This window comes from Chlamydomonas reinhardtii, chromosome 12 (assembly GCF_000002595.2).
Source record: "Chlamydomonas reinhardtii strain CC-503 cw92 mt+ chromosome 12, whole genome shotgun sequence".
Classification (NCBI taxonomy): Eukaryota; Viridiplantae; Chlorophyta; class Chlorophyceae; order Chlamydomonadales; family Chlamydomonadaceae; genus Chlamydomonas; species Chlamydomonas reinhardtii.
This window is the reverse complement of record NC_057015.1, coordinates 2611593-2625081: the sequence shown is the minus strand read 5'-3', so window position 1 is coordinate 2625081 and position 13489 is coordinate 2611593. Positions and strand designations below refer to the sequence as shown.

General features: G+C 65.3%; 5 protein-coding genes across 5 annotated transcripts; 2 read left to right on the top strand and 3 right to left on the bottom strand.

Moving 5' to 3' along the window:
- Positions 1–457: 457 nt before the first annotated feature.
- Positions 458–1219, bottom strand: CHLRE_12g504800v5 (uncharacterized protein). Its single transcript, XM_001690946.2, has one exon. The coding sequence runs from the start codon at positions 1101–1103 to the stop codon at positions 696–698; it is 408 nt and encodes a 135-aa protein (XP_001690998.1). The 5' UTR covers positions 1104–1219; the 3' UTR covers positions 458–695.
- Positions 1220–1339: 120 nt separating this feature from the next.
- Positions 1340–1905, top strand: CHLRE_12g504850v5 (uncharacterized protein). The gene has a single exon (XM_001690758.2). It carries the CDS (start codon positions 1396–1398, stop codon positions 1705–1707), a length of 312 nt encoding a protein of 103 aa, XP_001690810.1. The 5' UTR covers positions 1340–1395; the 3' UTR covers positions 1708–1905.
- Positions 1906–1913: 8 nt separating this feature from the next.
- CHLRE_12g504900v5 (uncharacterized protein) lies at positions 1914–6929 on the bottom strand. The gene is made up of 6 exons (XM_043068141.1): positions 6465–6929; positions 6158–6314; positions 5599–5957; positions 4841–5512; positions 4603–4679; positions 1914–4427 (listed from the first exon to the last, which is right to left on the bottom strand). The coding sequence occupies exons 1-6, from the start codon at positions 6633–6635 to the stop codon at positions 2156–2158; spliced, it is 3708 nt and encodes a 1235-aa protein (XP_042918226.1). The 5' UTR covers positions 6636–6929; the 3' UTR covers positions 1914–2155.
- A 246-nt stretch (positions 6930–7175) lies between these two features.
- CHLRE_12g504950v5 (uncharacterized protein) lies at positions 7176–10349 on the bottom strand. Its single transcript, XM_043068142.1, has 6 exons — positions 10049–10349; positions 9884–9976; positions 9744–9819; positions 9400–9477; positions 8936–9197; positions 7176–8642 (listed from the first exon to the last, which is right to left on the bottom strand). The coding sequence occupies exons 1-6, from the start codon at positions 10238–10240 to the stop codon at positions 8456–8458; spliced, it is 888 nt and encodes a 295-aa protein (XP_042918225.1). The 5' UTR covers positions 10241–10349; the 3' UTR covers positions 7176–8455.
- Positions 10350–10569: 220 nt separating this feature from the next.
- CHLRE_12g505000v5 (uncharacterized protein) lies at positions 10570–12855 on the top strand. Its single transcript, XM_043068143.1, has 2 exons — positions 10570–11285; positions 11504–12855. Exons 1-2 carry the CDS (start codon positions 10600–10602, stop codon positions 12780–12782), a joined length of 1965 nt encoding a protein of 654 aa, XP_042918224.1. The 5' UTR covers positions 10570–10599; the 3' UTR covers positions 12783–12855.
- The last annotated feature ends 634 nt before the right edge of the window (positions 12856–13489 follow it).

Here is a 13489-nt window from a genome sequence, read left to right as displayed (position 1 = left end):
ATGGATAATTAACTGCCCCTTTTGACACTGCGCTCATGTGATGCACTTGATATGCAGTTGGTGTGTGCCCGCAGCTAGGTGTATGTGCCCGCACTAAGTGTGTGTGTCCGCAGCTAAGTGCGTGCAGCAACGTCGTGTTCCCACCAGGAGGTGCTGGACCACGGGGCTGATAGGTGGGTGCCGTGCCAAACAGCCGAAGTACCTAACCTCCCTGATCCACAGTACCAGCACCAACTCCAAGGCTCGCCACTGCTCCCTGCCGACACGCTTGGGCTTGAGGCAGGCTGCTGAGTGTTGGGTTTGAGGCAGGCTGCTGAGTGTGACTGTTGCCCCGTAGGCCCGACAGCGACAGGGATGCATTCGAGCTGGCTAACTGCCCTACTCTCTGCCAGCATCAATTTATCAGCGAGACCAACCCTTAGTGATGGTTACCGTATACGCTGGGCATAGCGGTCTGTGTGTTCTACTAAGAGACCCAAGCTCCTATGAGTCTTCATCTATCCTGTGAGCCGGCCACACACTGCGGCACGAACCCCTGACGTAGGACGCGCGCATGCCAGCCCCACTGCGCCTGTGCGCCAAGGAACAATAGCCGACTCAAGAGGGTGGTGTTGAGAAACACCGAGTTTGATTGTAGACGTGCACCCGAGAGGGCACACGCCTGGGCGCCTAGGCAACAGCAACCTGCGCGGGGCTTAAGCGCGCTCGCCACGGATGCGGCGGGCCAGCTGGATGTCCTTGGGCATGATGGTCACACGCTTGGCGTGGATGGCGCACAGGTTGGTGTCCTCGAACAGGCCCACCAGGTAAGCCTCGGCAGCCTCCTGCAGCGCCAGCACGGCCTGGCTCTGGAAGCGCAGGTCGGTCTTGAAGTCCTGGGCAATCTCGCGGACCAGGCGCTGGAACGGCAGCTTGCGGATCAGCAGCTCAGTCGACTTCTGGTATTTGCGAATCTCGCGCAGCGCCACGGTACCGGGGCGGTAGCGGTGAGGCTTCTTCACACCGCCGGTGGCGGGGGTCTTACGAGCGGCCTTGGTGGCCAGCTGCTTACGGGGCGCCTTGCCACCGGTGGACTTGCGGGCAGTCTGCTTGGTGCGGGCCATCTTGGATTGCTGATTGGGAGCCTGAAAATAACGGCGAAAGTTGTTTGAATGACTATTTACTGGGTGCCGTGTGGTATTATGATGCTCGGGCAAGTCGCGGGTGGTTGTTTGACTGCAACCGCCGATGGTCAAACCTGGCACAGGCGAGGCTGAGAACGATCGGAGAAGCCGTCGGCGCCCCGCCCCTCTGCGCCCGCGCGCAGCTATAAATAGCGAAGCTTGTCAGCGAGACTATTAACAGCAAGCATTTTCCTACTTCCTCTTTCGTTCACCTCACCGAACCAAAGTAAACATGTCTGGACGCGGCAAGGGCGGCAAGGGCCTGGGCAAGGGCGGCGCTAAGCGCCACCGCAAGGTGCTTCGTGACAACATCCAGGGCATTACCAAGCCCGCTATCCGCCGTCTGGCTCGCCGTGGCGGTGTGAAGCGTATCAGCGGCCTTATCTACGAGGAGACCCGCACCGTGCTCAAGACCTTCCTGGAGAACGTGATCCGCGACTCGGTCACCTACACCGAGCACGCTCGCCGCAAGACCGTGACGGCCATGGACGTGGTCTACGCGCTCAAGCGCCAGGGCCGCACCCTGTACGGCTTCGGCGGTTAAGCGGCCAGCTCCAGGCTGCACGCTGCGCACACTGTTGCGGTCCCTGTGACCCGCAACACCAAAACAAACTCGGTGTTTCTCAACACCACCTCTTTGCCTTTGGTTGTGCCTCGGGTGCTGGCCAGGGCGTGGGCAGAAAAGCTGCCGTGAGTGAAGGGTCTGGGTGCAAGGGGGCGAGGCGGGTGACACAGCGGTGGAAGGGGAAGCACGAGTCACCGGGTACACATACAGTGCCCTCCAGAGGTGCGTTCACATGCCCCATGGTGTAATAGGGCTCTCGCCAACGCGGCGTCCCCACACGCCGAACAATGAATCAAGCTATGTCACTCAAGAAGCACACTACGAGCATTCCTGACTCCTTGAGGCCAGGGCAGGGCACACTACGAGCATTCCTGACTCCTTGAGGCCAGGGCAGGGCACACTACGAGCATCCCCGTGCTGCTGCTGCTCAAGGCAGCGCCGACATACCCTCCACAAACACAGACTTGAGCAGAGGCGCCCCGCCCGCATCACACCACGCAGCCAGCGCCTCTCGCGCGGTCGCCGCCGCCTCGCCACTGCCCATCACCACAACGTCCACCGCCTCCAGCGCCGGAAGCACGACACACGCCTTCGCCACGCGACCTTCGCTCCCGCCACCCACAGCAGCTCTGCCACCCCCACCCCCACCCGGCAGGACCGAGGGCGCCTGCAGGCCGCTGAAGCCCCTCAGCCACAGGCGCTGCAGCCCTTTGGGCGCCCAGTCGCCCAGTCGAAAGGCCGGCGCAGGGACCAGCTCCTCACGCGTCATCGCCTTCCGCAGCCGGTCGAGGTCCTGCGATGTCAGGCAGTGCAGAGGCGTGGGCGGCTGCGCAGCAGCACCGCCGTCGGCGCCACGGCCAGCTGCGCCCTGCTCGGCCGGCGGAATCCGCGGCTCCCCACGTGACCAGCGCATCACCCATTCGGGCAAGGTTGGCATCTCCAATGCCGCCCCACCGGCTGCAGCTCCATGCAGCCCGCCGCCGCCCGCTGCTGCTGCAGGGCCGCCGCCGCCGCCGCCGTCTGCCCCAGCCTCGCCAGCAGCTGCCGCCTGGCCAGGAGGAGCTGCGACCGCTCCTGCCGGCACCCCCTCGTCGGCTTGCTGCTGTTGCATTGCTGCCGCCAGCTCCACTACCGGGTGCTGATCCTGCTGCTGTGGCGGGTCGGCATCAGGTGCTGCTCCTGCTGCTGCTGCTACTGCTGCAGGTTGCGCCGGTGCCTCTTGAGCAGCTGCCCCATCAACCCCGTCGCCAGTGGCTGCGGGCGCAACCTCTGCAACTGCATTCGCCACCGCGGCCTCAAGCTCCGCAGCCGCCTCCACAGCCGCCGCCTCCACAGCCGCTGCCGCCTGCTGCGCCCGCCACTCCGCCTCCGCCAGCAGCACCTCCCGCACAGCCTCACTGCCGTCCATGGCGCTGAAGAGCTGCTGCAGGAACAGCAGCGGCGTCTGGGCGCCCTTCACCTCAGCGACCAGCTCCGGAGACGGGCGCTTCACGCCAGCAGCAGCAGCAGCGACGGAAGCAGCAGCAGCAGCAGCAGCCGTGCCCTTCGCTACCTCCACCGCTGCGCCCGCCACCACCGCGCCACCCTCCACCCCGCCACTGTCGCCACCTCCACCGCCAGCCGCAGGCGCAGCCTCGCCATGCCAGGACGGCGCAGCCCTCGCCAGCGCCCTCCGCAGCTCGCGGCGAGTCAACGGCACCTGCCGCACCTGCGACCCCGCGCTCAACCTGAGGCAGCGCAGCGCCCTCAGCAGGCGAACGCTTTCCAACACATCCGCCCCCAGGCATGACGCAGGCAGCTCCAGATCCAGGTGTGTCAGCCGAGGGCCCAGCGACGTGCACAGGCGGTGCGCGTCCCAGGAGTCGAGTTCGATGCGCACGGCGGGACCGCAGCGCAGCGCCAGATGGCTGAGGCGCGTCAGCTGACTGAGTGTGTGCAGCTGTTGCGAGCCGCCCGCATGGAAGTTGATGCTGAGGTGGGAGAGGCCGGCCAGGCCGACTAGGTCTTCCAGCAGCATGGATGACAGGATGTAGCTGGGAGGCAGGTCGGGGTCGCAGCTGGCGCCCTGCCCGGCAGTAGCAGGCTGGTGGGCAGTAGCAGCAGCACCAGCGGGGACGGCAGTAGCAGCTGGCGCACCAGCAGCGAGGGCCGCGTCTTCGCTGCTGGTGTTGGTGATGTCGCTGCTTGCGCTGTCAGTAGCAGCCAGCAGCTGGCCGCCGTCTGGCTGCTGCACCTCCTGCCGCCCTTGTGCCCGTTCCTCCCCTTCCTCCTGCTCCTCCTGCCTTTGCTGCCGCTCCGGCGGCTGGTGCTGCTGGTGCTGCTGCCACTGCTGCTGCGCCTGCAGCAGCTGTGCCTGGCGCTGGTGGTGTCGCTGCACGGCCGCCAGCACACTTACGCTCATGTTTGCAACACACAGCGGCCGGAAGTGCGTCGCCAGGTCCAACACGACCTCCAGAGGCTCTACGGGCGGCACGTCCTCCTCCCGCTCCTCGCCCACTCCCGCCGCCTGCTGCTGCCCTGGAAGCCGGCGCCCGCGCCCGCGGCGCCGGCCCCCGCCCGCACCGCCGGCTGCCTGCGACGGCTGGCCACTACCGCCGTGCTGCTGCTGGAGCTCTAGCATGCGGCTTTCATGGTTAGCCCTGGCCAGGACCTGATCACGGCTCAGATGCCGCAGCTCCCGGACGATCATTTCAAGCCAGCTGCGAGTGAGAATAGGGCACACAATAAGAAGTCCCATATATAGCGCGAAAGGGAGGCATCCGCATATTGCTTGCACGGCGGGAGCCGGCACGGATTGCCTTCTGCGCCACCGTGCAATAGTGACTTTCATGTGACGAGCAAGCTCTAATGCAATGCTACTGAAGCATGTCTCACCCGCTGGTGTTGAGTGCGTAGTAGGGCTCCATGTCCAGGGGGTCCCAGGCGAGGGAGAGGCTGAAGTAGCGTAGCCGCTGTGAGGTGCGGTGAGAGAGTGGGCGGATGGACAGGTGGAGGCGGAGTGCAAGCTGCAAGGTGATGTGTGAGCAGGTCGCGAACAACGCACCGCACGGTACCCATTAGCACGGAATCTCCTCCCCCTACCGCCGCACTACCACTCCCCACCCACCCACACCTTGCACTTCAGCAGCTGCGGCGCCATGTCTTCAATGGTCCACGTCATCGTCTCGCCCTGCCCCAGTCCAGTGTAGCGGGCCAGGCTCAGCCGATGCAGCTCCAGCCGCGTGAGGTGTGGCCCCACCGCCCCCAGCGCCGGCGGCGACAGCAAATCCCCATGGACACGCAGCACGCGCAGCGCGCTGAGCGCGCCCATGTCAGCCTCATTGGCGCTCCACGGCTCCCTGTAGAAGCTGCTATGGCTCCCAAACCTGCGTTGGTGGAGCCGCTCCTGTTCAGACAGCACCGCCCAGTCCGCGACCTCAACGCCGTCAGGCGGCGCCTGCCGCAGCTCCAGCTCCGTGAGGCGGCTGAGGCCGGCCAAGCCGGCCAGGCCCATGTGCCGATGACTGTATTTTGCGGTTATGGAGAGCCGCGTGAGGTTGGGCAGCAGGCCTAGCGAGGCAAGGGAGGCGGCGCACAGCCGCTGCGTGTCTCCTACCAGACAGCGCGGGAGCGGGCCTGGCGGCGGCGGGGGCTTGGGCGCGTGCCGTGCGCGGCGGACGGCGGAGCGCCGGCGCGCGCCGCCGCCATCGGTCTCCGGGTCCGAGCAGCCCGCGTCGCTGCCGCTGTCGCTGCCGCTGCCGGCTTGCACGGCTCTCAGCAGGGAGGTGGGGTCTGGTGCGAGGACCTGTCGCGGCAACACGGCACTGTGTTGCTTAGGACAGCGCAAAGCTTGATGGTCAACGCTGTGGTTCAGGCAGGGAGCCTACTCACCCAGCTGATGTCAAGGCTTGTGAGGCCGCTCCACCTGCTCAGCGCGCGCATGTGCTTCAGCAGGTAGTCGCGCTGCCGGCAGCGGCTGTACACGGACACGCTCAGGTGATCCACGTGGGGCAGCAGACGCCGGGCGCTGTCCAGAAGCTGGGCGGCGGCGTCAGCGCCGCCGGCAGCGGCGGGCTTGTCGGCAGCCTTGGCGGGCGAGGCTGTATCCCCAGTGCCTACTGCTACGCGCTTGCATTTGCATTTGATAACGTCATGGGCGCCGCCGCAGCAAGCACAGCGGCCGTCAGGGACGCGGCGGCTGCCTTCTGGCGTCATGTCGTCAATGCGCAGCGCCACGTGGTTGCTGGGACCTGATGGCAAAGTTAGCACCGGGCGCGGCGGTGTACGGTCCGCACAGGGGTCATGCAGAATAGTATGGACGCGGCCAGCGAATGCAAAAGCCGAATGGCAGGTGCTCTCCTGGGCCGCCAGTAGACGTTATACAGCAGGCAGTGCTATAGGCTGCAAGGCGTCTGAGATCCGGATAGATGACCGGTCGGCTAGGACTCACCCCTGGTGATGTGCGTGCGCCAGTGCTTGCAGGTAAGCGCGGCGGCCAGGCAGTCCCGGAGGCCCAGCCGCGCCGCCACCTGCGCCATCACGTCCTGGTTCAGGGACGACCAGCCGCGCTCAGCCTCCACGGGGTCATCCGCGATTGGGAGCAGGGGCTGCGGAGGGCAGCGGCGGCGCGTGGGGATAGGGCCAGCATCCCAACTCGACGCCCGCCATCCCTCGACCACGCCCCTTCCCCCCGGCACATAACCCGTAGCTCCCATCAAGGTTCCTCCCCCCTAGCGGCATGCATTGCAACCTCTCACCATGCTCTTGCGCCCCCGGGCCTTGCCGGTGGCCAGCGCCTCGTGCCGCTTCTGAGCCCGGGAGGCACATCGCTTGTTGCAGCAGATGCGTGCTAGACCCGGACCCGCGAACCACAGCAGGCCGCTGTCAATCTCACAACCACAGCCAGGGCAGGGCTGCAGAGCGGGCATTGCCGCTGAAAGAAGGTTCACTGCACGAGAACTTGTTTCGCCATGTGCACTTCTGATAACTGCTAAAAGCTATTGACAGGAAAAAGATGAATTTGTTATATCAGCACAGCTTCATCTTTATAGGTTCCGCGGGGGCCCAAACTTTTTTGGCCTGCGGGCAACCGCCGAGACGAGTGTGCCTTCGACAGTGGAGCCATTTTAGCTAGAACCAAGCATTCGAATAGTATATGGCGTGGAGGCGTCACGTTATGCTGATTGGAATCGCCTTGCCAGCAGGCCCGTCAACTTCTCAGGTGCCGACCTTCGGGTGCCTCAATCTCCCAATCGAGTCTTCCAGTCCCCCGCCGCCTCGCCAAGTGGAAGCTCGGCCGAAATCCCTGGCAGTCCTTTCCCAACCTCGCCTCTCATCTGATGGCAGCTTCAGGCTCTGTTTGGATCCAGGCACACAGGGTTCAACAGCCTTCCGCAGTTGCACAGCTGGTCGGGAAGCAACCAACGACCTCCATTGCTCCTTGCCCGACACTTGCAGGCCCAACGCTTGCACAGTGAGTATTACAGGTGGTCCCTTCGAATTCACGGGTCACTCCCCTGAGCATCACACCTGAAGCACCACTCATTCGCAACGTCACGAGGAGGACGGACCATCAACCAGTTGTCATATCCCTCGATAGGGCACGCATTTGCACCGCGTTCCTTCAGCACTACATACACGCCAGCTACCCCACGTCGACTCCTAGCCGGTTGTCTGATGTACACACACTCCGTCCCCGACCAACGTACCGTACACCCGCCTCACCCCAGAAATCAATACACTTGTTGCGGTAATGTACAAGCACCGGTCGGCGGGTGCACGGCCGGTGCTAGGTGCCGCCGCGCAAGGCCGCAGGCACACACCACACCCCGACCGCCGCCGCCGCCGGGCTCCGAAGGACAAGCACTCCCGAACTCATTCATGCATGCGCGCCGGCTGCAACAAGGTAGGGCGCATCAGCTGCCAGGCCAAGCCACCGAGGCACGCGCACCGAACCCACCTCGGCAATGTTCTCTGGACAGCGTCGTCGCGGCCCCGCCCACACACACGGCTAGGCCGCGCTATCTGGTCTCATCAATATAACTCAACGCCTGGATGCGTCCACCAGCGTGCGCTCTCTCTTTGTATCTCTCGGCCGCTCCTGCCGCCTGGCTGTGTGCATGTGCTGCACCAACCCAGCTACACTCGCATTGCAATGCCGCCTGCCGTGACGCCACCACCTCCAGGTTGCGAGGTGCGCTCGCGCAGGCCAGGCCACGTCAACTCCAATGCGCCATGCGGGCGGCTCGAGACATCCGAGTACCGCCAGCACCAACACCCCTGCGCTGTGCTTTTGCATTGAGGGGCCTGGCCACCGGTTCGCTGTCACCGGAGTCACCAGGCCCCGTCCCTGATCACCGGTTACTGTCACCGGAGTCATCAGAGACCTAATCAACTGCTACTGCTGTGCATCTTGGTGCTATGCGCCCGCACGACGCAGCATAGCACCAACCGACAATAATAACAGCGCTACGCGAGACAGCACTAGCCCTATCCGAGCAGCCTAACAAATTCTCTTTGCCGCCAGGGCGGCGGCGCGCGCACACACAAGTGCTCACGGGAACACAAGCCCCTCGGCCGCCACGTTGGGTGGCCCACATCCGCCGTTGCATCCCCAACCGCCGTTTGCAGCTCCCTAATCTCCAGCGGCCGCTCGTCGCAGCCGCTTCCGCCACCGCCGTGCAGCTAGCTACCTGCTAGCTAGCAGCTGTAGCCGTGCAGCACAGCTGGCAGCTCGCCGCCACTTTGCTTACAGCTTGCAGTGCGGCGCGATGCCCTTGCGCGTGATGACGGCCTCGATGTTGCCGTGCGGCTCCGAGGTGGCCACGTACACGTCGTTGTTGAAGGAGGATCCCACGGGGTTGCAGGGAATGAAGTGCAGGTTGGGCATGTTGAGGAAGATGCTCTCCGACGTAGGCACACGGTCGAGGATGTTCCTGCGGGGAGCAGGAGGACGAGGGGCGATTGAGGGCAGGCGCGGGTCAGCGAGGCAGCGTGCTAGGCTGTGTGACTCAGAAGCAGAAGCATGCTGCCACGAACGGCAACGTCATCGAGCTTTCTTTTCTCGCTCTCTTCAGCGCTCGCTTCCCAGCCATTGCCCACGCGCCCTATGGAGTTCCTCAGCCCCGCCCCTACCCCCATCACCATCTCAACCCCCAGCCGCTTTACCCCCCCCCCCGCCATTTTCCCCAAAGCTCAGCTATCCCCCCGCCCACCCACCCACACTCACTTGGCCATGTCGTACAGCGTGTACTGCACACTGGGGCTGTACACGCCGCCGCGCGCCGGGCCCAGGAAGGCGTCCAGCAGCCCCTGCTTGGCGGCGGCGTAGGCGGCGTCGTAGCAGGCGGGCGCGGCGGCGTACTTCCAGGTGCAGGTGACGGTGGAGGCCATGATGCGGTCGTTGGTCTCGGGCAGGAGCGTGTACTGGTCGCGCAGGAAGCCCTCGTAGCCGCTCTGCGTGGTCTTGAGCAGGCTCAGGTCCTTCAGGCCTGTAAGGTGGTGAGGGAGGGGAGGGGGGCGGTTGGGGGAGGAGGGTGGAGGGAGGGGAGGGGGGCGGGGAGAGGCAGGGGGCAAGGCAAGCATGGGGAGGGGTTGTTTACAGGGGGACGCGGTCACGAAATGGAGGGGCAAGGGATGAAGGGGAGCGCAGGGGGAAGGGGGCTAGGGGGCGGCTGGAAGCCTGGCACTCACCCGCCGTCACGTCCAGGGTGCCGGCCTTGTCGTAGGTCACGTACACAGTGCGCACCTCGGTGCCCTGCAGCGCAAAGCCTGCAACAGGGGAGAAACACAACGGCGCATCTGAAGGTTAAAAGTGGCGGTCCCGCAACTGAACAGGGTGGAGTGGGGGCGCACGCGACGGTGGCTCCCGAGAGGCAAAGGCGACACAGCCGGACAAAACGAGGGCGGAAAAAACCCTTGTCGGCTGTGCTCTGGCATCCGGCCGAAGGGCGCCAAATTTGGTCCTAACAAACCGCAACACGCATTAACTACTCTCCATATAAGTAGACTAGTGGTAAACACTGCTCACGGCTCACCGTGGTCGTGAGGCAGGCCCGATTGCTGGACGCGAGTCCATGGCTTCTGCTCCACATAGATCTTGGCCTTGCTAACCTGTGGCATTAATCCAGATAGTCAGAAAGGCTCATTTGTGCTGACATCGGCGCGAGCGACTCACCAGCGGGTAGGTGCGCACAAAGTGCTGAGCCAACGCGATCGCATATTGTTCGATTGTGCACTTCTGGGACATCCGCTGCGCCACCACGTAGACCTGCGGGTTGCAGGTTGAAATGTTGGTCAAAAGACCGGTTCGGTAGCCAGCGCGAGCCAACGGGGGACTCACCGTGTTCTTCTGGGTGTCCGTGGCGGTCATGCCCGTGTTGTCACCGTTCAGGAACGCGTGCTCCATATCAGAGTCAATCATAGTGTTCACGTTCCACTCCACCATATGGTGAACGTTGCCGTCGCGCCAGACGCGCCCCAGGCGGACCTTGCTCTTGCCATGGTGGTGCAGCGGCAGGGCGTAGGTGGCCATATTGGTTGTTGAATTTGAGGCGCGAGTGGGCAACGGTTTTATGTGTGAAAGAGCGCTGTGACAACGAAAGCGACTAAGCGTTGGGGGCCCCGCTCGGGTTTTTGAGCAAAAGCATCCCCATGTGGCCTGACCTTTATATCACCTGGACGGCGCGACGCGCCCTGCAGCGCCTTCTGCATTTGTTAGGTTATCAAACGAAGCCGCTGATCGGCGCGCACCGCCCTGGACACTTGCCTCGGTGCAGTAACCGCGCTGCAAGCCACCCATCGACTTCGCCCGTTCCATATGCCGCTTGCCTTGCCATTCATTGACGCGTTATACAGGTTTTACTACTGCATCGGCGTCTGGTTGGGCAGCCCATGGCAGACTTACACTTGCCGGCGCTGACCGAGCCCGGGGACCCACTGGTGCCGGCGCTGGCACCCGAGCCCAGCGCCGAATCCCCCGACCTCCACCCCGACGGCCTGCTGGGCGTGCTACGTACCCTGCCGCCCGACACCCTGGCCTCCAGCTTCTGGGGCTGCCTGGACGGCGCCAGCCGGCGCACCTTCCGCGCCTCCTGCCGCGAAGCGGACGCCTGGGCCCGCACCTGCCTGCTGACTCACCATGCCACAGTGCAGCTGAACGCACACTACCTGGAGGCCCTGGGCTGCTTGGGCCGGCCGCTGCTGGAGCACCTGCCGGCGCTGCGCTCGCTGACGCTGCGGCAGGCCACGGCGGGGCGCAAGCCGCTGCCGGCCGAGGTGGTGGCGGCGTGCCTGGACCTGTTGACGCCCCAGCACCGGCGGCGCCAGCAGCCGCAGGAGCAGCAGGAGGAGAAGCGGCAAGGAGCTGAAGAGTCGGGAGCTGAAGAGTTGGGAGGCTGTGGAGAGGGAGCGGGGGTCCGGCCAGCGGCGCTCGGCGATGGGGTCGGCATCACCCGGGGAGCAGGCGGCGGGTGCGTGCGGCGGCTTGCGCTGGTGGGCTGGCCCTCTCTGGAGGTGGCGCAGTTGGCGCTGGTGGCGGCGGCCCTGCCGCGTGTGGAGGAGCTGGAGTTGGTGTGCAGGTGTGTGCGTGCGCGCGTGCGTTAGCGTCGTGGCGTGGCCATCTTATAACGGTGCCGCAGGGCTTCATATTTGGCTCACGCACACGTAGGGTTGACTGCCGGGGCCATCTGCTGCCGGCGTCTGTGTGGGGGCGACCATGGGAGATACAGCAGGGCACAGGTAGGTGTTAATGGAAGATGAGGCAATGTCTCAATGCGGACATGAACACGCCGCGCAGGACGCGCGCCTTCCCGCACAACTTCGTGGCGCCCGGCGAGCTGCTGCCGGCCCTGCCCGACCTGCTGCCGCGGCTGAGGCAGCTACGGCTGGCGGGGCTGGGGCTGCAGCACCATGCCGCTGCTGCTGCCGCCGCTGCTACTGCTGCGGCCATCCCCGATGGAGCTACTGCTGCGGCAGCAGCGGCGGCAGCCGGGCCCTACTCATCAGCGGACGGCAGCCATGAAGCCGGCATCGGCGGCGGAGTCGCCACCGCTGCTGCCGCCGCCGCAGTCGCACCGGCACCTACTGCTGCCGGCGGCCTGGCCGCTCTGTCGCGGCTGCGCTGCCTGACGCGGCTGCAGCTGAGCACGGTAGACCTGCCGCGGCGGCTGGCGGCACAGCTGGGCGGGCTGACGCAGCTGCGGGAGCTGGAGCTGGAGCTGTGGCTGGTCATGACGCCCGCAGACGAGCTCAGGGGCTGGGCGCGGGCCGTGGGGCGCGGCGTGGGGGCGCTGGCCGCGGCCGCGGCCGCGACCGCGGTGGCGGCGGCGCCAGGAAGGAGGGATGGAAGAGGAGAAGGGGCGGCGGCGGGGCAGCTACGCAGCCTGCGGCTGCAGCTGCGCAATTGCGTGGAGGAGGTGGGCAGCGATGAGGAGGCGCGAGCGGACGAAGCGGACGAGGATGAGGAAGCGCAGGCGGCGGAGGCGCTGGAAGCGGGATGGCGCGGCGCCGCCATCGGGCATGCCGGCCGGGGTCAGGGCGCGTCACGTGACGGCGGCAGCCTGATGGCGGCGCTGCTGGCCGCGCTTGCGACCGCCGTGGAGCGGGGGCGTCACCGACACCGCCCTCCGCACCAGCACCAGCAGCACCAGCAGCACCAAGGAGCGTCGGGTGGCGGTGCCGCTGCCGCCAGCGGTGCGCATGGCTACGGCGGCGCACCCGGTGACGGGAGTGGGAGCGGGCTGCAGCTGCTACAGCTCCCCGGGCACAGGGTGGGTGCGCAGGACTGGCTACAGCTGCTGCGGCTGCCGGGGCTCAGGCGTGTGGAGGTGGCTGGACTAGACGGGGCCTTCCAGCCCTGGAGCGCAAGTGCAGGTGGTGTTGCTGCTGGGGGTGTTGGTGCGTTCGGGTGCTGGGACACTTGGGCGCAGCCTGGTGGGCAACGCGATGGTGCGGCTGATGCGGCTGGCATAGCTGGTGGCATGGATGGCAGGGGGCGAGGGCTGCCCGGCGTCGTCCACGGCGGGTGCCCGTTTGAGCTGGTGTTCGTGGAGGAGGACGTGGAGGAGGAGGACTAGGCGGTGCGAGGGGGCGAGGCAGAGGCCGAGCGGTCAGTTCCATGCAGAGCTCGGCGATTTGGATACCTGCCCCGACACGGGACGTGTAGTCTGGGGAGCGACCTCGTCAAGGCTTGTGGAAGTTAAGGAGCTGCTGATGCCCTTGCCTGTCCCTATCTGCGTACCGACTGGCCAGCAGCGTATCAGCGCAGCTGCAGACAACTTCATTTAACCACAACTTTTAACAGCAACGTTTGCGCCGACAGGCAGTGGGTATGAGTAGCTGCGGGCATGACCGGAATCACACAGCCCGTCAGCACTCCTCCCAGGATGAGGCAAACCGAGGCACGTCTAACACGCTGGCTCACTCAATGCTCTTGCCCGCAATCGTCCACTGCACGGCCTGAAACACACAGCGAAGGCTGCGGAGCTACTCCCAGGGTGGAGGCGATCGCGACAAGCCACCGACACGACGTCACCAGATGGGCTCCTCCCACTATGTGTAGGACTACAAGTGGGCTTGCAACAGCCAGCCAGCCAGCCAGCCAGCCAGCCAGCCAGCCAGCCAGCCAGCCAGCCAGCCCAACACCCAGCAACCATACAGTTAGTTACAGCACTCTCCCGTCACATCTCACCATGCCCTTGCAAATTGTTTGCCATCTGCTGGGTTCTGGGAATCAGCTGCACCCTACGGGACTTTACCACCACTGTCCCATCGCACACCATGC